Raw genomic sequence first — 26,410 nt, 5'->3', positions numbered from 1 at the left:
CTTCTGGCAAAAAATGGAAAATTCCACATTTTTGTAGATAGGAGCTTGAAACCTCTACAGTAGGGTTCTCTGATACGCTGAATATGATGGTGTGATTTTCATTAAGGTTCTATAACTTTTAGGGGTCTTTCCCCCTTTTTTCGAAAATCAGCCAAATTTTCTCAGGCACGTAACTTTTGATGGGTAAGATTAAACTTGATGAAACTTATATATTTGAAATCGGAATTAAAATCTGATTCTTTTGATATATCTATTGGTATCAAAATCCCATTTTCTAGAGTTTCGGTTACCAATGAGCCAGGTCGCTCCTTACTTACAGTTCGTTACCACGAACTGTTTGATACACAAAAGGCATTTGATACGCGAAACCATGAAATTTTGCTGAAGAAAATTAATAACAGGTATAAGAGGCCAAGGCCTATAACTAATAAAATCTTACCTGCATGGTCGAAAAATTCAGGTAGAACCTGTCAAGTCATATTGTTATTGATGATACAAGATGCAAAGTTTGGAAATTCCACTTGTTACTAAGATAAAAGTACACATCCTGGGATGTGTGGGCTTGAAAGGAATTTGCTCAATATAATTAGTTGTTTTGTACAACCTAAGTTACAAATACAAGGTAATATAGCATGTTTTGGGGGTAAGATTCTATTTTATCACCTTGCTGATTATGTTTTACTCACTTTTCTGCTGTTGTTGTTATGAAACTGCTGTATTATGTTATCGCTTATTATTATTGATTTTAAAAACTTTTCCACAAAATAAGTTTTTCAAAGAAAAGTAAAGAACTCCCTTAAACAAAAAATGACCAAAAAGAAAATCAAATAATCTACCAAGCATGAAACTACCACAAGTCAGCATCGAAAAATAAACGACCAGAAATTACAATAATTAAACGACTCAAACACAAAACGAGCAGAAATTAACATAAGTTGGGCGCAAAACTCCTATGCCTTCCCAAGACCAGAACAAAATTAGCACTTTACTGAAAAATATAAACGTTTTTACTTTTATAACTAATAAATCAAATAATATTAACATTTTGATTACTAAATATCAGTATATACATATTAAACTGACAATGCACATTCATTTGTATTTTTTTAGTAAAGTTCAAATTTTGTTCTGGCCTTGGGATGGCATAGGGGTTTTGCGCCCAACTTATGTTAGTTTTTACTCGTTTTGAGTTTGACTCGGTTGATTATTGTAATTTCTGTTTGCTTTGGGTTTCATTTATTTATCAATGCTGATTTGTGGTGGTTTCACGCATGGTAGATTATTTGATTTTATTTTTGCTCATTTTTTGTTTAATGGAGTTCTTTACTTTTTTTTACTTATTTGCTAATGGAGTTCTTTACTTTTCACAAAAACTTATTTTGTGAAAAAGTTTTTTTTAAATAATTTAATTCATTTTAAGTGAAACTTCAAATAAACCAAACCTAAAACAAATAATAGCATAGAAAGTGAATACAAAGACATTTTCAGGGGTGATTTTTCTGTTGGGAGGTCGGGGGATTACGTTTTAGAGTCTTTCCATGGAGGACTTTCTCATGGGGGAAGGGAATTTTCCACGGAGGGGGAGCCGGAATTCCTAGGACTATTTAAAAAATGATCAGAAATTGAATGAAAAACATGTTTTTTTCAGCTGAAAGTAAAGAGCAACATTAAAACTTAAAACCAACAGAAATTATTAGATATATGATGGGATACTCCCCCTAGTCAATACCTCGTTCTTTACACTACAGTTTCCTTAGTAATTCTAAAAGAGCTATTTATTCTAATTAAACGGCGTTTGCCATCAAGGAGTTATTCTTAAAGAATTGGGACAAAATTCAAAAGTTATCGTAAAGAGAGAGATATTGACAAAGGGGCGACCTTCTCATACGAGCAATAATTTCTGTTCGTTTTAAGTTTTAATGTTGCTCCTTACTTTCAGTTGAAAAAAATTCATTTTTTATTTAATTTCTTCAAGTCCAGAAGATGCTATCTTTAAATTATCAAGGACAGTAAAATTTAAATTTTATTGTTTGAACTGACTTAGCGGAAACTGTATGTTTTTCAAAAGTAAGAAAATTGTAAAAATAACAACTTGTAAATATACCATATGCTCCGCCAATAGAACAAATCAATAAAAAGAAATTTAATAATATTCCTAATGATTTTTTGAAAGGGTAAAATAATGTCACATAGCCGAAACCTGTGGATACAACAGAAAATAAAGCTTGAAAAAGACAATAGTATTATGTGTCGTGTGCATTTTTGACGAGTTGAGCAATGTTGAACATCAAATGTACCCTTTCAAAACTAGGAGTGACCAATCAGAACAGAGAGTTGAGGCGTGATGTTCTGAAATTTGTAAATATAAAGCTTGAAACAGTAGCTTTAGTATCTTTATGATGAAAATTAGAAAATATAGAAATATATAGCAAGAGTTAGCAACTAGGCTGGGGATCACAACAGAGCCGATGCAGGCTTTTCAAACCAACACACATTTTATTTGATTCCTTTAGGACTTGTGTGACAATTGAAAAATTATTCGTCTCTAATTCTATTCATTTTATATTTAATGTTCCAGCTCTTTACTTTTACTTGAAAAAAATATATAAAAAATAAATCAATAAGATTAGTCATGGAAAAAGAAGCATTATTCTATTATCTCCCTTTTCGACTTAAGTCAGATCAAAAAGAACGGCGTATAAAAGTGGCGTATATAATTGTGTGACAATTTTTCAATTGTCACACAAGTCCTAAAGGAATCAAATAAAATGTGTGTTGGTTTGAAAAGCCTGCATCGGCTCTGTTGTGATCCCCAGCCTAGTTGCTAACTCTTGCTATATATTTCTATATTTTGTAATTTTCATCATAAAGATACTAAAGCTACTGTTTCAAGCTTTATATTTACAAATTTGGTCCTTAACAAGTTATCTTCTAGGATCTTTATTGTTATTAATGTTTGTGTTATGTTTTTATTCGAATAAATTGAATTGAATTGAAAAGCATTGGTTTTCCTCGGATCAAAAACAATACTGTATAAAAGCAGTACTGGGTAGACAATTAACGCGTCTCCACAAATTTCGTGTCATATTGAAGAACAACCACCTCCAACCAAAGATTTTCATTTACTTTTTCAAACATAAATATTTCTTTTAAAGACATTGGATACTTGCCCTCTAAACAATCAAAATTTACTTAAGGAAAATTATCTCCATCATTACGTGCAAGTTTGTCGTGATTTTTCATTGAAGCCTCATTTTTCAAAGTTTACGCTCTGCTGCCAAAAATGCACATTTAAAACATTGCAAACCCGTGTCAAAATTGAAAACTTGAACCCACCCCCCTGTAGCCAACAAATCTGAGTTGCATTTTATTCGTCGGTTACTACCCGCCCCCTTAAAATAATATTTTTTTCAGTCTATTGAGATTCAGATCCATATGTTTAATGTATAGAATTGTGGACCCGCTTCCCTTCTCATGAAATGTGTCCAAAGTGGATACTAATTTATCGACCCAATTGAAAAATTTACCGTCAAATTCATTTAAGCCAGGGTAAAAAGATTAATGTCCGGTTGAAAAATCAAAACAAAATATATCCCCTGACGTCCCTTTTTGTAAATAAACTTTTTGATTGACTGATGCCTTAATCCCTCCCTGATCACCCCAATTCTGAATCTGAATCCCAATAAAAGCTCAAATTTGGTCGATATTAGTATGGAGATTATTGACAGGGTCCGTTAAAATATCACCTCTGTCAACTAGGTTCCCTTATGGAGGATTGAAAACTACCCTGTGTGTTTTATGTGCCTTATAGCAGATTTTAACAAATGAAATTCGCGTAGTTCCTGGGATGTGATGGTATTTTCAAGTCTTGCACCGCTTTGAACAGGACCCAATTCACTAATGTCAAAGTCATCGTCAAAAATGTCATCGGAAACATTGGATCCAACAATTTCTATAAGGCTGTTCTCAGAATTTTCTCAGAATGCGGGGCTGAGCTTAGGCGGTGAATAGGTACTATTTGGAAGATGAGGATGGCTTTAAACGATTGTTTGCCTGTTATTTCAAGCAAATTAATGGTCCTTTGTCAATTCTAATTTCTTGGTCAACCTTCTGAAGACCATAGGCGGGCGTGCCTTGTTTGCCTCTCATTCCAGGCAATCTAACGATCCTATGTCAGTTTCAAATTCTTGGTCAACCTGCCTGAGACTCTAGACAGGCATGCCTTTCTAAAAATCAACAAACAAGTATTTGTCCAATAAGAGAGTCATACCTACTCCCGCCATTTTTCCGTGCAGCCACTTAAACATTTGCCTGTCAATTACTTGGACTATCTGTCTTGGCCTTTTCTTTCTATAATTAGCAATGTCTCGATGCTTACTGCATAATACTTGATTTTCAATTCAACCATTGCAACAATTTCAACAATTTTCAGAATAATTTTACAAATCAACACTGAAAATTTAAAAATCGAGCGTACGTAGTGTGTAGTCTCATGCTAACAATATTTATGGTCATATTCTTCCTTGAAGATAAAAACATCGTCATCGTCCTCTATGATGATAACGTCATCATCTTTGTCTACCGCGGCACCGGTCATGGTGGACTTTGCTTTTCTGTTGTAAACTGGAAATCTGGGAGAATGCTAAACGATGTTACCTTCACTAACATCTCCTGATTTTTCTGGTGAGGATGGATAATTATCAATGACGTTCTAGTCCAGGGCCAGGGAAGGTATTCAATTTTGTAACTTTCCCCTGAAACTAAAATGAATATATTTTTTTTTTCTTTGAAGAAAGTCTAATCGCAGTTATAATACCCTCCTCAACTTTTTTTGAAATTAGATTTGTATTTATATTTTTTATCAAACACGTACATAATGAATCACAGAATTTGTTAATAGCATTATTTATCAAAGATGTGCATAATAAATTACGGATTTCGTTAATAGCACATATATACACACTCACACGCCCACACGCACACACACACACACAGCTTTTCCACACTTCACATTTGTAAATCAAAACGTCTGGGATGCAGCGAGGCATTTATATTGGAAGTATCCTTAGAAGGAAAAAATTTTATTTTTTTTATTTTAAATATATCACATATTACTTGCGGTACATATTACCCTTCCCATTATTTAATGACGTCCCATCATTAGGATTTGCCTGCTCTTTAGTTTTTTTAATATTTGTGATTTATTTACTATTTGTCCTACATAATTTCAATTGACATTGTATTATTTTATACTTTTATTTAAACTTAATCAGGAGTGCTTAAAAATTTTCTCTATTACTTTTCTTATTTTTTTGTATATCCTTTTCTAATGTTCCTCCACCGGACTAAGATTATCTATGGTTACAGCCTAGCTACTATACTAAGAATTTTTTCTTTCTACATCTAATACTCATAGCTTCTACACTTTCAACCTTTTAAACATTATCAGGGGAAATGTTTTATGTGGTTGGTGCTATACTGCTACTATTTAAGATATTTATAATGTAATAATAATCATAATAATTGAAATGTGTAAGTCCTTATCTAATGCTATTTATGGGATTATTATATTTTCTATCTACGGTAAATTAATGGAGTAATACTGCAATACTACACATAACTCTATCTAAGCAATTAGCAATGTATATATATATGAATGATTTAAAGTATAAATACTATGTCACCACTTTCACTGGTAAATTTCAAAACACTTTCCTTAGGTATGTTCTTTATGTTATAGTAAAGATAAGATATCGAAATTGTTAATTTATCCAAACTGACAAAGTCTGGCATATGCAAATTCAAGCCTATTTCTCTACCTTACGTTGGTCTTAGAGTATTCACTCCTGCTGTTGTTAATTATGTTTCTTCACTATTTTCGTCTTGTGCAAAAAAATTTTTAAAACACTTACAATGTAGATTCTTCACAGACTAGTTCGAGCATGGTTATGTTCATCTTGGACGAAACGCTTTCTCTAATTGTCAAAAGGGAAATGATACTTCCAGGTACAGGTGTGTGGAATTTTGATATTAGGGGTTGAATACTGGGATCGCGCCGGTAATAGATGGGTTGACTCTCTTCTTAGCATTTCACTCTTGGGCTATTTTTAAGCAAATACAGAATGTATTTTTCGTATAAATTTGTTCGTTCGGTCACTTACGGATCATAGTTTTCTTCTAAAATTGTTCGTGCATGGCTTGTATCTATTAGCTTTTGCGGTGATTCCTTGGTTAATCACAGGGGAATTGATGTTTGGATTTAGAATGGGTCGACATCAAACTTTAGTGACTCCTTCAACGTATCGTCTTTAACTTGTGGGAGGAGTATATTGTCACTGAGGGGTTAGTCACTGGGGCTACTTTTGGTATCTGTAATTCAGTGGTTGGTTTCCAGGTCAATTTTTCAGAAATTATATCGTAACATTCATGGGATAAAAGAGATAGGAACTTTTCGCTTTCGGTAGAGGTGATAAGATGGATTCCGATAAATTGTTGAAAGGAATTCGACGCGTGAATCTGCGACACGTAAATAATTTGGGTTCATCAAATATCATAACTACAGTTATATGGTGCATGGGTCCATAAGGATTATCAAGGGTGATATTTATGTACTTATATCTCGTACTGGTCGATGGGGTTCTCAGGATTGATGTGTTTATACAGTTCGATAATGCACTGGATACTGAGATATATTATATAGTGTTACCTGATACATAATATGGTTTGTGATCGAGGAACAACGATCAAAAAGGTAACCGTAATTTTCGTCCTAGCTTCGTTGCCTGTAATTTATGGTGAGTACTCTTCGTTGGTTGAGGGATGATGAAAATAGAAGCTACTAGGTTGTATCTGCACTGGACTACGTATTGTAATGAATGATTTCCGATAGGTCATTCCAATTCCTGTAATAAAAATAACGAGGCAGAATCACACGTTCTTTAAAACGAGTAGTCATAATACATAATAGGTAATACGATTGGGTACATTTATGGTGAATTTTACGCTACAAGACAATGTTAAACAAATACACTAATATTATTACACATATATTGATTTTAACAAAATTACATTATTATCAAGTTAGTCTCAAATATATAGAATTTCCATTGGGAAATCTAAAACATAGGAATTTCTTCTAAGTTGTTATAGAATAACGACGATATAAGAGATTAATTCCTTCAACTTTAAGTAAGTCCTCTTATTATGCTCCTTAGTATACGCTATCACAAACACTTTATTTTAATTTCTTTCAACACTTATTTAATTCTACATTAGATTTAAAATAACCATTTAAACATAAGTTACGCTACATCATTTAGTTTGAGGCCTCAGTTTACAACATATTTTATGCCTTCATTGTTCATACACGTCCGTGCTGTTTAGGAAACGCATGTTGCAGCGTCGAAACCACACGGTTTTACGTAAACGAGACTTACAATGATGGAACTAGACATAGCAAGGACGAGTGGAGACCTCTATACCCACTCGTTTTCTAATGTCTCCCCTTTTTCTTTGCTTAAACATTTTCATGGGGTTCCGGGTTTAACTTCTGCATTTAAGTCGTCTCCCCATGTTCTTCCTTTGGGTTTTGCCTTCTTAGTCTCATGATTCTTCCATAATTAAAAGTCAGTAAGGTTCTCATGGTCAGGAAAATCGCGAATACGAAACATACGGTCAGTAGTATGTTCCACCAGAAATTGGTTGAGAATAATCCGTATCTATTATCCACGTACGTTAATCTTTGGTCTTCATTTGTAAATAAGGGAATGTGGGAATCTAATGCTTCTCTTATTTTTGTAAGCTGTCATGTCCCTTTCTTCTTTTCTATTTTGGACCATATTGAGGTTTTCATTTCCTCGCTTTCTATATTGAGAATAGAGTCCGACAGGTTGATTGCCTTAAAATTGATTATTTTAGGACTTATTATATTTGTGCTCTTTGTTATTAACGGCGTTTGAACAGTCGTCTCTTTAGTTACAGGTCGACATCCTTGTTTTATTATTATCGTACCCACATCTTGTAATAGCAATTCAGTCCTGTAACTTGGATCGATTCTTTTTGTATTATTATAACAAGACAAAGTTCCAACAGTTTCTTTTGGAACAGAAAATAACCAAAGATCATTTCTAAGGTGTATGAATATTTCTCGTTTAATACTTCCTATCAAGTTTTAACGTCGTTCCTTACTTTCAGTTAAAAGAACTTTCAGTTTTACTTACTTTCAGTTTTTTTTTATTTCATTTGTGAACGTTTTTTAATTAATGCAGGTTTTTACTTTGGCTCATCATACATGAATAATTAAAACGAAATTTGCATATTAATTTTACTTTTATTTGGTAAAATGGCTTTCTCGAAACTTGTTGAATTTTATTTACGAACGTTTTTATTAGTAATAAATATACGTAACTTACGAATTAACTTACGTAACGAACTTCTATATTTATATATTTTTAATACGTATATTAGGGGGTTTACCCCTTAGTCAATACCTTACTCTTTAAGCTAAAGTTTGAATTTTGTTCCAATTCTTTAAAAATGACCCCTTAATCACAAAGGCCGTTAATTAGAATAAATAGCTCTTATGAAAGTACTAAAAAATCTTTGGCTTAAAGAGCGAGGCATTGACTAGAAGGTGAACCCAATCATATAGCTAATATTTTTTTGTTCGTTTTAAGTTTTGATGTTGCTCCTTACTTTCAGTTGAAATTTTTTTTTTTATTTATTTCTATATTTAATATTTATATTTGATTTTAGTTTTTTTTTTATATTTAATTTCTGATTTTTTTTCTAAATAATGATGGGAAATCCGGCGCCCCCTTCATAGCAATATCCCTTCCCCATGAAAACTTCCTTCATGAAAAGATCCTCCCATATAGCCCCCCACCCACCCGAATCCCCCCCTACCAGAAAAATTCCTCCTGAAAACTTCTGTATACTTCCCAATAACCAATACTATATGTTAACATTGGGTAAATTTCATAACTTTCAGCCCTCCCCCTCGGGGATGGGGGAGGCCCTCCCCCTAATAAATTAAACTGAATATTTGATGTATAATGATATTAATTGCTGAAAGCTCATCAGTTCAAAATTTTACTGTGATTTAATATTCATTTTCAATAATAAGTACAAAAGGAAACATTTATAATATATTTCGCTTTCAGTAATGCGCTGATGACGCAGTATGTTTTAGGTTTCTGCAGTGAGGTGATACCCAAAATCTTGTTTGTAGTTATTTTTGTTCGATTCAAACTTGATTTGCATATTCAATTTAAGTTTCACTCGTTTTAATATTTATTTATTCATTTACATTAATATATATTGTATGTTTGTTCACATTGATACATAACCTGTTTTCGAATTTTTTCTTCACAAAAAAAATAATAATAATAATGAATCAAGTGAATCAATATTAATGAAACAGCGTATACTCTACGCAAGGTTAAACCATACATTTACCTAAGTGCTTAGAGGAGTCATAACCTTACGAGATTGATAACTATCTAGCATCTAGATAACTACCTATTAGTTATCGATAATAGGAATATGTAACTATGGATTAAATTAATCTCATATATAAAAATTATTTTGTCTTAGTGCAGATTCCAATAATCTTAGTTCCAATAACAAAAATAATCTTATTAAAAGGATTATAATGACGATAGGTTACCAGCATATTTATATGTTGCTTGCTTACTTGTTCATATGTTGCTTACTCTAAAAATATAATATAAAATTAAGTCGTATAGTAATTATTAACTAAGCCTTTAAGGCATATCATAACCAGAGTAAAGATAAGACTTCCGTAACCATCCTAATCCCAAGATGTAATTCATAAACAGAAATTCTGTTTTGAGTTCACAATTTAGTTTTGTTCGAGCAGCAACATAAAGCAATTCAAAAGTTGAATTAATATAAATTAATATAATAAAATAGCCCAAGTTAAAAGTTAAAACGCTCAAACTATTTTGAAAAAAAAAACGAATTCAGCAAAGATAGGTAAAATTAATGATAAATTAATTCCAGAAACAAACAAAAAGATGAGGCTTAAGAATATCATCATAATCCTCGTTTTTCACGCAGCCGCCCAAGATATTGTAACACATGGAGTAATATTCAAGCATGAAAATTCATATCTAGCTAGCCATAATGCATGGAGAATTTTTATGAAATTGGACCCCAAACCCTTTGAAACCTTGTTTCAACAAGTAACAAGACTAGAGAAAAATACGAATGAACTCAAAGAATCGATATTTCAATTCCTAAGGTCGGATAAAGGATTACAAACCAGCAAAATAATGCATAATAAAGATAATAAAGGATTTCCAATTCCAGTTATCCCAAACTAAAATCAAAATTCGTAATAAATGAATTTGATGAGAAAATGGCAGAAATTGATATGGCACTTGGAACGAGCACCAAGGAAGACAGAAGGAAAAGATCAGCGAATAATATTGAATACTTGTCGTGAGACTTTATTGCAATGAAATCCATAGAAAACGCTAAATTACTGACTACAAAGAAAGGAAAACCTTGATGGAAATTACGCAATGATAAACGAACTACAGACAAGATGCTGTAGTTCGTGTTGTCACGAACTACAGGAAAATGACAACAGACAAGATACTAACCTAAATGAACCAGACAAATTGAGAAACAAGTTCTCAAGTACCCAACAAGATCATGAATATGCAAATCCCACAGAAGGAAATTAAAAAGATATCACAACAACCACAACTACGTATGAGACCCCAACCAAAGAGATACAATCTTCCATATTGGAAACCACGGCAAACACACTGAGTTGATATGATGACCTCTGGGAAAAAAAACGAATCAACACGCATCTCTGCGTGATCTCTTCTGGCAAAAAACGCAAAATTCCACATTTTTGCAGATAGGAGCTTGAAACATCTACAGTAAGGTTTTCTGTTACACTGAATGTGATGGTTTGATTTTCATTAAGATTTAATCATTTTCTAGTGGTATTTTTTCTTTTTTTTCAAAATAAGGCAAATTTTTTCAGGTTTGTAACTTTTGATGGGCTAGACTAAAGTTGATGAAAATTATATATTTGAAATTCACTTAAAAATCCGATTCTTTTGCATCCACTAGCATCAAACTGGTATCTACTGGCATCAATATTCTGTTTCTTGGAGTTTCGTTTACTATTGAGCCGGGTCCCTCCTTACTTGCAGTTCGTACCACGAACTACAAAAAAAAAATAGACATCTAGGAGACGCTGATTCCAATCACTTTAGACCTATAAAACACTGGCAGTGTCCATTCCTGATCTAATGCGCATCGTCAGAAGTTTCTGTGTGCATGAAGCGGAGGCGTGGATGAAAAACGGACAGTCCCCTTCCTAAACGGAATAAATTCTGCTCATTTTGGGGTTTAATGTTATCCGTCACTTCCACAATAGCAGAAGGGCTCGTTAGTTAAAATAAAAATCTTTTTAATATGCTGAAAAAATAATTCCTGTTTTTTTTTCAGAAAATACCAGGAGATTCCAAATAACACCAGCCCGGTGATATCAATTGATTGAATTTTAAAAGGTGACTAAATTACTTTTGCTCAAGAAAAAATTAAAGCTCATTATTGCCGTTATTGTTAGTGTCTTTAACTTCTTTTTCCTTTCCTTTGCCGTTTAATTTAGCATTTCACTTTTTTGTTAGATGATAAACCATGTCGGGAGTTATTGATTATCGCTCCCCCAGCTAAAGAAGACCAAAGAGCTAAAGAAGAACAACTGCATTGCCTAATTAATAATGTGATGACACCTGGGTTGGTGATGTTTTACAGGACATACCCAAATTTATCGCCAGTAAGTTTTCTTCAATATATTAAATTTTTTTCTATGATAAATTTATTTCTTTGATACGTTAACACCTGGTTTAGACTGTTTTTAAAATAGGATGGACTGCTTAAAATCACAAATGTTTTGCCAGGCTTGGTTAAGTTTTACAGATGTATACCCAATTTATCCCCAGTAAGTTTTCTTCATTATATTGTAGAATGGTCTAGAATGTGTCTAGAATGCTTTTACATGAGAATGCATACAATCTAAATTCTTTATGCAAAAATTTAACCTATTATCTTCCTTATTACTTTTGAAAATTATAGCATTTTCAGAAAATAAGCCGTGTAAAGTTACAAAGATTTTGTTTAGCGCAAAATCAATAGTTTTTTGGTAACTTATCTAAAAACCACGGCATTTACAAAATGGACTTGGTCAACAGGGCCCACGTCTATGCACACCCATCCTATTGGTAAATTCCTTATAAACGGAAGGGCAAGAATCCCGGTAAGACAGACCGAAATACAAACGATAAAAGTACAAGGGCTTAAGCCAGAAGAAAAGAAAAATAATTATAAAAAAGAGGAAGATAATTATGTACATAAGAAATGTTGGACAATAGACGGTAAATGTACTTCTGCTAGATTAGCCATGGCTGAAGAACCGACAAAAGAAGGTATCGAACCATTACCTAATCTAAATCAGAAAACGCCCAAAAAGCGTTAACTCATCAAGCCTTATTTGAACTATTTAATACGGAAATACAAAAATTAAAACAAAGTACCACAAGGATTCTTGAAGTATTCTTTCAAAGAAATAAATACCGTAGGTCTACAAGCCTAATTCCCATCATCGGAGAACTCGCCTCCCACCTTTTTGGTTTGACAACAGAGGAAGACCTAAACATTTTGAGAGAAAATATAAAAAAGTTAAATAATGCCATGAACGTAACATTACACGTCCAGAAGATGCAAGCCAGTATAGCAAATTACCAGAGAGATAAAGTTGAAAAAATATGTAAGAAAATCTCAAAACATGAAAAAGTAATGAATTATTAAAGGGACGAAGTGGATTGGGTGGTGACAGACGCGACCCTTACCATGGTATCACTCGATATAATTACCATGTCATTACTAAAGCTAGCGACTGATGTTAGTAAGTTCGAATTCGCATTATTTACCCTCACGGGAGGAACCTTGTCATACGACCTGGTAGACCCTTCTAACCTAAAAAGTATTTTAGATGAAATAAAAACGCACCTAACGTTTGGTTTACATTTACCCATAGAGCCAGAAGTATCAAATAGATTTCTTTACTATACCAAATTAAAAGTCCACATCACGGAAATAAATAAACAATTATTCGCAGTAGTAACGATTCCATTAAAAAACCAACAGTCCATATACAACTTGTACAAACTTTCGACCTTCCCTGCTAATATAAAGAACACATATAACTATCACACCGGAAGCAGAGTATTTACTTGTTGATCAAGATAAATGAAAATACGCCCTAGCTAATCCACAAGACTTAAAAGAGTGCGTATCTTTCATAAACCTAGTATGCCAGCTTACGTTATCTATTTATAACGTCAAATCTGGATCTTGTATGCTAGATATATTTTTAATAGACACGCAACAAGAAGAAATACCTAAGTCGTGCGAAGCTTTGATAGGAAATACTAAACGAGAAATATTCAAACACTTTACAAATGATCCTTGGTTATTTTCTGTTCCAAAAAAACTGTTGGAACTTTGTCTTGTTATAATAATACTGAAAAAATCGATCCAAGTTACAGGACTGAATTACGATTACAAGATGTGGGAACGATAACAATAAAACAAGGATGTCGACTTGTACCTAAAGAGACAACTGTTCAAACGCCGTTAATAACAACGAGCACAAATATAATAAGTCCTAAAATAATCAATTTTAAGGCAATCAACCTGTCGTACACTATTCCCTATATAGAAAGCGAGGAAATGAAAACCTTAATATGGTCCAAAATAGAAAAGAATAAAGGAACATCACCGCTTACAAAAATAAGAGAAGCATTAGACTCCCAGATTCCACTATTTACAAATGAAGACCAAAGATTAACGTACGTGGATAATAGATACGGATTATTCTCAACCAATAGACCTTATTCGTTTTTCCGCCTGAATTGCAACGCTGCGCGAAAATCGGCCATATTGTTGGTAGGTTTGTTGTGCAAACATGGAACTTATCATGGAATTTCCTGAAATTCAGAAGGCACTGGTGAGTTAATTTTGTTGATAATCTTGTTAATAGCAAGGCTGTACATCACCTGCATTCTGGATTGATTTTTCGTGAGCTTGGGTAGTAGGTTTAGCATGTACTAGGCTATATCTTTGCCCAGCCAATCATGGACTCCAACTTGAAAATTACAAACATGTATTTAGGTACCAAAAAAGGCAAAGAAGTTAACAAAAGTGACACAGAAAGATCCGCCATAGTCTCTACAATAATCTTAACATGTTTATGACCTAAGAACTTGGGTTGGCTTTCCAGTTTTTAAGGAAAATTTTACCCTTAAAAATTAACATTTTGAATCAGTACCAAAAATACTTAGGCTAGATTCTGCTACAAAGGTCATGATGATTTGATGGTTTTGGGGTCAGTGCCCTTCTAGAAATTCCTCTCTGTCCAGCCAGTTTAATATTTTGTTTTCCAACTGCACAAACATCATGTGGTAATATTTTGGTAAATTTTTTCATTCATGGAATATTGAGATAGCTAAGAAATAGACCTACATCTCCATTTAGAAATCATGCTGAATCCAAATATAATAATCATTAACTAATAGTTTGCCGCAAAGGATCAAATTTTATAAATTTAGTTCAAGGATATTGTCAGTTTGTTTTCTTGCTTATTTGCCAGCAGATAAAATAATTGGATGGTCTGAAATGGTATTTTCTGGTGCAAAGTGCTGGAAAATTTTCAAACTTCCTACTGAAATTTGTATTTTTTTTTTTCATTTGCATCTTAGATTTCTTTGTAGGAAAGCAAATAATTTTAAAATAAATATTATGCCCCCCTCCTTCGTGATGCCCCTGCCCCTGACTATGTCTCTGGGCCTTGCTATTACCAAATAACTAGATTATGAATATATGAATACAAAAACATGATTTACTATAGAATATAAGCTATTTGAAATTGAATTCAAATTAATTATTCAATTAATTGAGTTAATTTTATTTAATGAATTCAATGTGAAATTAAATTTGATTAATCGATTTTTGTTCCATGAACATATTGGATCCAATGAAAAGTACAAGTGAGTTTTGCAGAGCAAGCACATATTAATGAAAAATTCAGTTATGTTTGTATTGTGACTGAGAATTTATGAGTTGACCTAGCTGAGAAGGGCGCCATTTGAGGTTTTGAGGAGCTCAGGATCCCCCTCCCTCAGTTTCTGTCCCTAGAACAGAATCAAAATATGTTTTTTGGAAACATTGATTAACTATGGAGGGTTGCAGGGGACACCTTTGGCGCCCCCACAACTCAGCGCCCAGGGCAGCTACCCCCTTTGCCCCCCTAGTTCTGGCCCTGGTTTTGGTCAGCTATCAGGGAGATTTAAGTCCAGTCCCAGTAATTCAGCACATGGTAATAATCCTCTTCCTCTCCTGAAAATGGACCTTGATCCTAATCTATTTTTCTCCTACTTTTCCTTCAGCAGCGGGATAGCTGCATTTTTTTTAACTTTTCCTCAGGCTACACCAAACACAAGAGTATAAATTTGTATTTTTAGCACTCTGGCCTATGGTGTCTGATCTCAGATCTCCAAAAAAAAGTTTGCTGTATGTCTGTCACACAAAAGCATCTCAGAGTTCCTAAAAACATAATTTAAAGTAGTGGCATGTTTCTGAAAATTTCCCAAGATTGTCAATACCAGTCCAATTCAGTTTTATTTTTTTTATTAGTCTGGTGGTGGTGCCCCCCCCCCCCCCTCAACCACTGTTTTAAAGCAGCCCATAGTTTTTTTACTATTCCAACACCCTAAGAACATTATATAGACATTTCATACCCAAAAACCATGCTCAAATCTCCTCAGTTTAACTGGTTAGGCCTAGGCCTATGTCTATTTGAAGAACAAATCAGTACAAAATTTGTCAATTCTAATTTTCTCAAATTCTTTAGGGCCAGTGGTGCAGAGATCTTGATATTGTCCCACTTATCTCAGACAATCTTATTGAAGATTATTACAAAGCTTCAAATTCAGCCAGCCGGCAACTCAAGAGAAGCTACAGCTTTTTGGTGGAGCAATATATTGACCTGGAAACCGTGCATATTTTAGAAGTGGAAGGACTTTTTGGAAATAAAGGGTTAGTGATAAAAGGGAGTTGCTATCGCAGTTTTCAAAAGAGGGACAAGCCACATTCAATCAAAGTCTATCTTTCATGTGACAGTCAGATTATCAACAGTGCTTGTTCATGCATTGCTGGAAGTGTTTTTTGCAATCACCTGGTGTTGCTCTTGAAAATTATCAGTTTGATGCAAAGTCTGAAGTACAAAGAAATTCCTGCCTCCCTGAGCCGCATCAAGATGCCTCAACAGTGGACGTACATGAGACAACAGGAACTTGAGCCCCACCTGGTGATATACATTGACCTTCGACAAGTTCGGGAAGGAGGACTGTCAACTCACAAGACAGTGCCGCTATCTGACCCTCAGGTCAGTAAAGATGATTGTCTCAGTCTGAGAAAATCTGCATTTTCAGGTAGGACAGAGTTTCTGTTACATAATCTTTGTTTATTTTTGTTAATTTCTTTTTATAAAGGTAAATCTGATTCACTAAAGCAATTTTATTTTACTCTCAGAAACAATAACTTATGTTTAAAAATTATATCTTCAAATGTAAGCTGTACCTGGACTTGGGATCCTGAGATGGCTTTCATGTGAACATTTTGATGATGAGAAAAACCTTTTTCTTTGCATTTCTCTGCTCTTTCTTTGGACAGCTTTCTGGGCTTTGAAGTGGGGAATGCAGTAGCTGAACTGTTCCATGCGTGAAGCATGCTGTGAGTTGCTGTTTTGACTTGCATCTCAGAAGTTTTGCTTCAGGACTACCAGGACACATGCCAAGGAATAAGAAAACATATACCAATTTCAAATACCCGAACAGGGGTTTGCATAAAATTTTTAAGAAGTATTTCCTTGGCTGTAAGGGTCAAAGAGTTAATGAGCTGAGATGAGGGGGGGGGATAGGGGTGAGCACCCTCCCTATGAAATATGGTCAAGCTTGTCATAAATGCCATAAAATAGGAAGTTTTCCCAGTCCAAAGAGGGCAACGGCGTTCTTGTAATGCCTTAAATTGCTTATTCCAGACTGTTCGAAAAACCTGGAACTTTTCATCAGTTGCGTAACTAAGGATGGGTTGTTACATTGTACCAGAGGAATTTTTTTTTTATTGGTTTTGTAATAAACTTGAAAATGCATTTTTAACAGAAAAATTAAGCTTTTTGGCACTGACAGGACAATTCATTAGCAATCTTCACCATCCAATGGTCATCAAAATAGTATGGTTGGCACAGAAGATTAGGTCCTGTAGGCGGGAGGCATTAAGGAGCCAAAGAGTAATTACTTGTTCATAGAAAAAAAAATGCACACTTTAGTGGTAAATCCAAAAATGTAGTGCTTCATGCCAGAAAATACTTTTCTATCCTTGACCATTCAGCATCTTCATTATGAGCAGAAAAAAAAATAGAAAATGACATTTCTTACTAGACATTTTCTTAAAACTTAGACTCTTCGCACAACACTAGTTTCAAGATAATTTAATCCTCTAAGATAGGTTTAAAAGTAGTAAATATATGGAATAGTACACTTTTTAGTTATACATGGTTCTAAAATTTCTGCTGCTTTGCGGCAGAAAGCACTGCTTTCAAATTGCTTTCAAACCATCTTCTCGCCCAAAATAGATATATTTACCACTTCAAACCTCAAAATTTTCTGCACAGATTTAACTAAGTCCCCACATTTTCGTCATTCCTTCCTAAGGACCATATGAATTAGGATTACATTTCCTTTTATTAAATTGCTCGAGACCAGGACGTAATTTTTATTACTTCCACCTCCCCCCTCCTTTCATCGTAAATCCTGGGTCTGTCACTCCAATTAATGCCATTTTTTACTTTCTTGACTACTATATTCTGTAGACTGACAACCCCCCCCCCCCCGAAACGAAATCCTGGCTACGCTGCTGGCTCTCTCATTTCCAGATTGATGCAAGCACTTTAAGTTTGAAGTCCAAGGCATGCTAAAACTTGTATTTTTTGTGTTAAGTAGACCTTTACAATAGGATTTTCTTACAGATCTTTTAAAAGACAGAATCGAAAGAGAAGAATAGTTACAGGCCCAATTTGGTCAGTATAGATTATTCAATTGCACAGTTTTGTAAACATTGATCAACAAGTTACAAGTAAATGATTATACTTGTAGTATTGTAACCAATCTCAGTGTTGCAACCAGTGCATTGTTCAAGACTGCTGAGTTTCCTGATTTTCCTGTGTATGACCGTTCAGGTAGTTACATGTTGACAAATATTAATCCAAAACAGCAGCAAGTGATAGACTCCTTAAGAGTATCAGCATCAGAAGCCAAAGAAATTGAAAAAATTCTCGCAGACAGGCTGAAAGTGAAACGTGGTTCCGTGCACGTAAGTTTCGACTTACCTCCAGCAAATTCGGTTTGGTGGTGAAAAGGGTCACTCCTTGGAGCAAAAAGCTTCATCTAACTTTGCAGATCTAAATTTGGATAGAAACCCAGCTGTAAAGTGGAGCAGGACGCATGAAGCAACTGCTGTTAGAATTTACAAAAAAAACTATGAAAAAAAGAGGAAGGGACGTTGTGGTTATGGACTGTGGGACTTTGATACCAGCTGAGTACTGGCTTGCCACGTCTCCTGACAGACGTGTGTTTGACCCATGCGAAAGAGACCCACATGGCATTATTTATGTCAAGTGCCCATGTAGTCTTTGAGACAAAACTGAGGAACAGTTTTTAGCTGAATGCCCATACCTCACATGCTTGAGAAAAGACCACCACTATTATTATCAGATCCAAGGGCAACTTGGCATTACTTGACTATCATGGTTTGACTTTGTATTATGGACAAAAAATTTTATAATAATACAAAGGATACCTTTTGATAATGTTTTTTGGGAAAATGAAGTCAAAACTCTGACTGATTTCTATTTCCAACATTATCTGGAATACTTGTCTGAGCTTCTGTAATTTGAGGTCCTTTGATTAATGTGATAAACCTTTTCGACGTATCCAGAAACCATGAAAGAGAACCCCTCACAGCCACCAGTTACGGAAAAAAAATTCTTTGCGAACACGTTTGAGTCGAGCTTCGCGACGCTGATTGGTTGACGCTCAAGTTTCAGTAACAGTCCATGTTGCAGAAGCAACACTTCGGAAATGTCGAAGTAATGTATTTTGAGTTCCTTTGATTTTTGTGATTCAGAATTCATTTGATTTATGTGATTATGAGTTCCTGCGAATAAAAGCATTCTTTTTTTAACCTATATATATATATATATATATAAAAGAAACCTAACTAAAACCTGTCTTTCATCAAAAATTCGGCCACTAGTCAAATCCGTTTTCTTTAATTTGGCTGGGTACTTTATTTTCCATACAAATTGATAAATTATTCTTGTTATTTCCTTCAATGTTGTTTTATTCGGTAGAGAAACTGTTGCAGAATACCATATTATAGGGCATACAGAAATAATTACATACGGAGCCTTCTGGTGTATAGTTAGACTTCAGTTGTTTCCATAAGAAATTGCCTTTTTTACAATGCTTCTAATTTCATTCTAATTTAATTTCTGCGTTTTCTTCCAACTGTTGTTGAAAACTGTTCCAAGTACTGTGGTTTCTTCTTTGGTTGGTACACCATGCACGAAATCTCTATCCTCATCTCTGAGGCTTGAACTATCAGATTTTGCTTTATTTATTTCTACCTTGAAAATCAAGGAGGCACACTTGTGCCTCTAAAGAGGAGACCCACCACAATTTTAAGCGATTTCAGGTCCTAGCGGCCGCAGAGGGACAGTAGTGATCGCAGTTTGTAGGCCAAGCTTCAACTAGGACACGCGCAAAATTCCACCCCCTCCGGACTTCATATCTTCAAGGGTAAAAATGGGTTGGAAGTTTCGATCCTCCAACTACAGCCCCCCTTTAACCTTGTCTGATGGACTAAAATTTAAAAGTTGAGTATTTCACGAATCCGGAAGCCTATTCTAGAAATTTCAGTTGAATCCGATTACTCCTTCCCTGTTTTCAAAAAAAACAAATATAGCCACTTAAAGTTCATTTCTCCTTTTTTTTTATCAGCCACGCCTACAGGCCACAGTTGGCAACGGATCCGGGTGAATGAGGACTCATTCGAAGCAGAATTCGACCTGTTAGGGCCTTTTGATATTTTCAGACCGAAAAAATTATCCCCCGAATTATATTTACGAAAAACCTCGTTTTCCTATAAGAGCCCATGTTAATTTTTCCCACCACAACCCCCCTTTAACGTTGTCCGATCAGGTTGAAATTCGGAGGATGAGCTTTTCTGTGGCCTGGGAGCTTATCCTCCAAATTTCAGCTCAATCCGATTCTCCTTTCTCTATTTTTCAAAAACCAAATATCAAGTTTTGTGGGTATTTGCTTGCGTCAAAAATAGATACGAGAGACTAAAACAATATAACTAGCGTCTCTGAGGTACAATGGCCGCTGTTCCTGACTCTCAGGCGGAAGATGCGGGTTGGATTTCCTGTGAGAGAAAATTTTTTATATACTGAATTTAAAAAGAAACTCAGTTTCTTTTTTAAATACAATCTATTAAATCCTTCGGCTCAACAGGCGTCTCCAGAAGAATATCACAGTCGGCCTTCAGGTTACAGGTAAGTCTCCACTGCTTTGATAACATGCCGTATACCCGCCTGCTTGAAAAAAAGTTGAAAAAGTAAAATCTGACTGTTCATTTGATTGAGTATTCAGTACTTACAAACAGTACCAAACGAATTTTCAAAAGCGGGAGGGTCTAGTGTCGGGCTTCCTCCAACATTAAATACTCAATATATCAACGCAAAGTTAGTTAAGAACTAATAAGTAATAAACTGTACAAAAACGTGCAGAAATTATTTTAAAAAAACTACTTTTTATAAAGATTTAAAGAGGCTGAGTCAAATTTTCAAACATTAAACGGTGCTGTTTTTTGGTGGGGCAGTGGGGGGGCTGCCACTCCCAAACCCCCCGCTTCCGTATATGAAAGGGGTTGTGCTCTCCTCAACGCCTCGCTCTTTACGCTAAAGTTTTTATTGTTTAAAAAAAGAGTTGTGAGAAAGACAAACTTTAGCGTAAAGAGCGAGGCGTTGAGGAGAGCACAGCCCCTTTCATATAAGGAAGCGGGGTTTGGGGGCGGCAGCCCCCCAACTGCACCTCCTAATCCCTGTACGTTTTACGGTTCGAACTTGTGACTCACCCTCTTTAAATCTTTAGAAAACGTAGTTTTTTTCCAAATGATTTTACAATAAGATTTGGTTTTATTAGTTGATTTTACAAAATGTTCTGTTTCTTTAAATACGGTTATATAATAAAAAAACTTTGAACTTTTATTTGTGTATTCTCTATTTTAATTACTTATTTACCCTTCAATATACTTAAGCATGGGATCGACATATGCTTCAAATAAAAGAAGACTCAAAGGAAAAAAATAACTATTCTTCACTTGGTATCTCTTATTCACCTGAAGAGCTGATGATGGGGTTCATAAAGACTGTCATTATGGCACAAACAGTCCACATCTGATTCAGAACTGGAACAAGGTTAACTGGGATTGTTTCTCTTAAGATCCCATAGCACTTAAGTCTCATTATGAGTCGCCCAACGTGTAGTCAGAAGTGGGCAATCTTCTGGGTTTCGATCACATCAGAAGCTGCAATTGCCCAGCATTCTGAAGACATGGGGGACTATTAAGGCTTACGCACGAAGGTAAGTCAGTCTGTATGCGGAAAACCTTATCAGCCATTATACTATCACCATCATCATATGGCATCTTCAGGATCTTTTGGCAAGTTCTACATCAGAGATGGACCCATCGTACAACTCAGATACAAACGTCACAATGCCGTTTGAGGCAATGCCAATGAGACCTTTTTTAGTCTGCCGAAATTTGTATGACGAATAAGACAGAGTTTTATTTCGGAATGACGAAGGAACTTGACACTGAATTTCAGTTGCGTCAATCACAACACGAGTTGTGGGATATTCAGCTTTAAAGTCATCTGGCATATTTCTGTCGACATATTGTCTTGACGGCCAGAGAACAAGTCTTCCCAACTGTATATATAAGAAATTGATCCAGCTCACAAGGATTTTGCTAATGGTCCCCTGACTAATTGAAAAACGGAGTGCCAGGTCTTGTTCGTATAATCCCACTTTTAGCCTGCAAAGGACAAGAAGCAACTGATCACGTCCAGAGAACTTTCTGTTGCGTATCTTAGCTGAACCTTCGGGATCTCTCACATGAGCTTCAGTGAGCCTCACATTTTCACCATTTTCACCACAGTTGATGAATTCAAAAAAAGACTCAGTCAGATGAACAGGTGAACCCAGTATAGAACTGTAGTAGTGTGTTATACTTTTTCAAGTTAGCATAAGTAAATGTACCATCTTTCAAAGCTTGATCAGAGGCAACGAGTTTGCTTTTTATGTCCATATTAATGTGCTGCAGTTTTTCCATCTCTTTCTGTTTATCTTGCAGTTCAATTTGCATATACTTTTCCTTTGCTTCTAGTTCTCTAACTCTTGATAATAAACTGACAGTCACATTATCGCTGGTACTGCTAACAGTCCCTGAGCTAGTTATTTCACCAATTTCACAAAGGTCCTCGCCTTCACCACTTTCAAAAAGTTCCTTGCTTGATATAGTGTGAAGTAGCCCACTTGCAGACACATCTTCAACTTGAGTAATCTCAGCACTGAGTTTTTTCCGGCCTTTGTGATGTTTCTTACTAACTTGTCTTTCTTTAGGAGCTTTTTGCCTGAACAATAATTCATTTGTCCAAGTAAAAATACTTGGGATAGATTCTGGTTTGAGTTCTCTTCTTCTGGATGCAAAACCAGCATAGAAGTCCTCATTGTTGAAATGTCTAGAACATACTCTAGTGTAGGCATCTGAGATTTGGAACAAGGGACCTTCATCTCTTCGAATCTTCACAAACCACTCCTTTCTCATATCCTTATCACTGGGAAGCGTGTGAAAGGAAACCTGAAATATAAGTCCAATAAGATAATTATAGTAGTACCAAGGGCTGATGAGATGCCACATTGGCGACACTCCTCATGGCTTATCACTTCCCAAAATATCTCAAGTATCAATTGTATCAAAAATCAGTTAATTAAAAATAGAAGTGCAAGCTTGAATCCTCTCCCGGGGGAGGAAAACTTATTTTTGACCTGGAACACAGTCTACATTGAAGGGCATGAAGTGAGAGCCCCTAATAATTGTTGAAATTATGATTAGATCATTGACTCTTTATTTTATTTGTGTCTTTGCTCTGATCACTTACCATGTACGTTCAGTGACAACCACAAGGAGGAAGGGTAATAAGCATTGATGCAACGGGGATTTTAAGAACTCTAATTTTTTTCATTCCATTGAAAGGGGATTTTGATGACAGGGATTTGAAGGGGACTGTCTGGTGAGTCTACAAGGGTCAAATTTGTAGGGATTTCAAACTACCGTAAATAGGTGAATGCAGTGGCTTAACTAGGGGGCAAGAAGGGGCAAATGCCCCCTAAGGAATTTCGTCGGCACATTGCTCCTGAGGATTTTTTTTGTTTTTGTAATAAAGAGACTTTTAAGCTTTGTGGCACTGACAGGACAATTCATTAGCAATCTTCGCCATCCAGTGGTCGTCAAAATAGTATGATCGGCACCAAAGAATATAATTTCAATGAAGCACAGGAGGTTTGGTGGGTAGATGAGAAAAGCTTCATAAAATTAGAAAATTACAGCACAGCCAATTCAAGAAAATTTGGGAGGGGGACAAAAACTTCCCTTCGGTTTTCTTTTTTGATTTTGATACTAAAAACGTAATTTTTCAAAACCAATTCACATCTTTGCCCAAATTATACAAAGAACGTGAAAGAACTTTTTAGAAAAAAATGGAGCAATTTTTAGAGCAATTTTTTAGAGCAATTCACAGATCAAGATGGATCTTAATTTGCTCTGAAGTGTAAATTTAGGTAACTAATGTAAAGAAGAAAAAGATACTTTCAAATTCTCCTCTTTTGATAGATGAGTGAATCAAACACTCAATTGTGGTACTCTTTTATCTTACAATGTCAACTTATCTTACAATGGGTAATTTAGAATAAGTTGTAACTCCCTCACATCAATCAACTAATCCCCCTCCCACAACAAAACCAAAATAGGGTAGAAGCACCAGAAATGATAAATATGGCTGCAACTGGCACTATTCCTTTTTAAAATGAACAGAGGTTGATTGAAATGCTTAACCTTGATGCTTTTCAATTCTATTTCAGAGACCAAATTTGCTTACTATGAAAGCAAGGTAGATTTCAAATAAATCTAGCTAAGATACACAGTTGTTTAGTAGAAGAGAATGTATTGAAACACTAGGATATTGCACAGAGTGAAATGATAAAAAGGATAAAGCTTCAAAGTGAAATTACTATCAAAGTTAAATAGAGATGTGAAGCAAAACAAGTAGCTCTGAATCCTTCCCGTCTTAAAATCAAAAAGTTAATTCCTAATCAGGGGTATTGTTTGGGGTGGGGCAGTCCCCCACAAAGAAGTTTAGGAAACAAACAGTATAGATCTCATGTTCCGTAACTCGCTTGATATATTTCTCTCTTTTCCCCCCTCCCCAATAAACAAAATTGCGGTAAAAAATTAGGGGAAAATTAAAAAGAAATTTATTTATGGCATTGTTAATATTAATAGCATTGTTAATGCTTGGCATTATAAGGAGGAGGGTAATCTACCTTTGTTCCGTAAGGCTAAAGCTTCCATTCATTTTCAGGAACATTCAAGGGGAGAATTTATCTTTCAGTTTTCTTAAGAGGTTTTACACTGCTAACTGACAGAAATGTAAGTAAATTGTTTACACTTTTTTGCTATCTTGAAAAGGGGTTAGCTTGAAAGATAGGTCCTGAGTTCGATAGAATTATTTAAGAGCTTAATTTCGCAAATAAAAATATTTGAGTGACTTCATATTTATGAGCAGATTTGAGGAGCACACGTCAATACGTCACTGCCACCTCGGAGTGGCTGTATCGTTTTATTATCTATGACACCTGCAAAATAAAACAAGAAACGTAGTTAAGTATAATGTTCCAAGTGTAATGAGTCTCTTTACAAAAGATGGTCTCGGCAGTTTCATAAAACCTAAAAGACAGAGAATTAAATAAATGAATAGCATCAAAAACGACAATTACAACGAGTCGAAAATAAAAACTTAAGAACAAAGAAATATTAGATTACAAGACAAGTGGCAGCGAAAATTACAGTGAGTGAAAAAGAGAGTGAAAAACAAAGATATATGTGGTTACAAGACATGTGACGATGATCAGAACAAATCAAAATAAAAGTGAATACCAATGAATGTGTTTTAAGCAGTTTCATTCTACCTATAAGACAAAAACGTAAATTAACAAATGCTCAAAATGAACAAACTGAACCATCAAATCAGAAGACATCAAGAAGACGACCCCAAAAAATGTAAATTAAACAGGGGAAATGAACAGCCAAGACAATGAAATGTGACTTCCGAGCAGCTATGGTAGAAGGCCTTCAAAAATGTCTGAAGTAATGACAAACAAACATGAAAAATAAAGAAATATGAGGTTAGAATGATTACAAAAACGTCATGTCAACAACAAAACAGAACAAAAACAAAATATACGGTTAAAAGATAAGCGGTACCGAGCCAAAGCAGTTGTCACATAGCATTAAAATGAATGGAAGAGCCAAGAAATATGCTGTTAGAAGACAAGCCACATCGAAAATCATAACGGGTTAGAATGAAACTGAAGAAGAAAGGAAAATTAAATTAGAAGAACAACGCTATCAAAACTTCCGACGCCAACAAAATGTGGAGCAAAATCCAGCACATACCTATAAGTTGCTGTAAACTAAAGAAGTTTAAATCGAAAACCATTGTGATCCTTCAACGTTGTATGTATTCACTGCTGAGTCATTTATTTTCCCGAGGAAAGAGCAGTCAACAGAGATATTTATTCGTTTTGAGGTTGCAGCTTGCTAGTTCCAATTGCGTTGCCTCCTCCACAATGACTAAATAAATTGGTTTCGTCTTATTTACGAAATCACTTGCTCTCTAAGAAGTTTCACAAATAAATCTGAGATTTGAACTCATGTTTTACCTTGGCTTCATCCAGCGTAAGCGATGATCGAACCATCAATAGTCTTAATATTCTCAGCTTCAAAGTAGATAGATAAATGAATCATAAAATAAAATTTAGATGCACGTCCATCACAAATCACTGAAGATGATTTTGGACCACCTTCATTTGACCAATTGTGCATTTCAGACCCAAATGAA

At 34.9% G+C, this 26,410-nt stretch overlaps 1 protein-coding gene across 1 annotated transcript; it reads left to right on the top strand.

Moving 5' to 3' along the window:
* The first annotated feature begins 13,939 nt into the window (after positions 1-13,939).
* LOC148939040 (uncharacterized) lies at positions 13,940-18,519 on the top strand. Its single transcript, XM_089107348.1, has 3 exons — positions 13,940-14,056; positions 15,959-16,492; positions 18,235-18,519. Exons 1-3 carry the CDS (start codon positions 14,015-14,017, stop codon positions 18,517-18,519), a joined length of 861 nt encoding a protein of 286 aa, XP_088963474.1. The 5' UTR covers positions 13,940-14,014.
* The last annotated feature ends 7,891 nt before the right edge of the window (positions 18,520-26,410 follow it).

This window comes from Artemia sp. Qi Xiang Cuo, unplaced genomic scaffold (assembly GCF_049724085.1).
Source record: "Artemia sp. Qi Xiang Cuo unplaced genomic scaffold, ASM4972408v1 HiC_scaffold_22, whole genome shotgun sequence".
Taxonomy (NCBI): Eukaryota; Metazoa; Arthropoda; class Branchiopoda; order Anostraca; family Artemiidae; genus Artemia; species Artemia sp. Qi Xiang Cuo.
The sequence above is the reverse complement of the archived record's forward strand: the minus strand, read 5'-3'. Positions and strand labels throughout refer to the sequence as shown.

What these genes read in the sequence shown, in the direction of transcription:
- LOC148939040 (XM_089107348.1), top strand. Translation starts at nt 14,015, where the DNA reads ATGGAACTTATCATGGAATTTCCTGAAATTCAGAAGGCACTG. An exon ending in CTGAAATTCAGAAGGCACTG is followed by an intron (nt 14,057 to 15,958) that starts GTGAGTTAATTT and finishes CAAATTCTTTAG; the next exon opens with GGCCAGTGGTGCAGAGATCT. An exon ending in TGCCGCTATCTGACCCTCAG is followed by an intron (nt 16,493 to 18,234) that starts GTCAGTAAAGAT and finishes TTGATCAACAAG; the next exon opens with TTACAAGTAAATGATTATAC.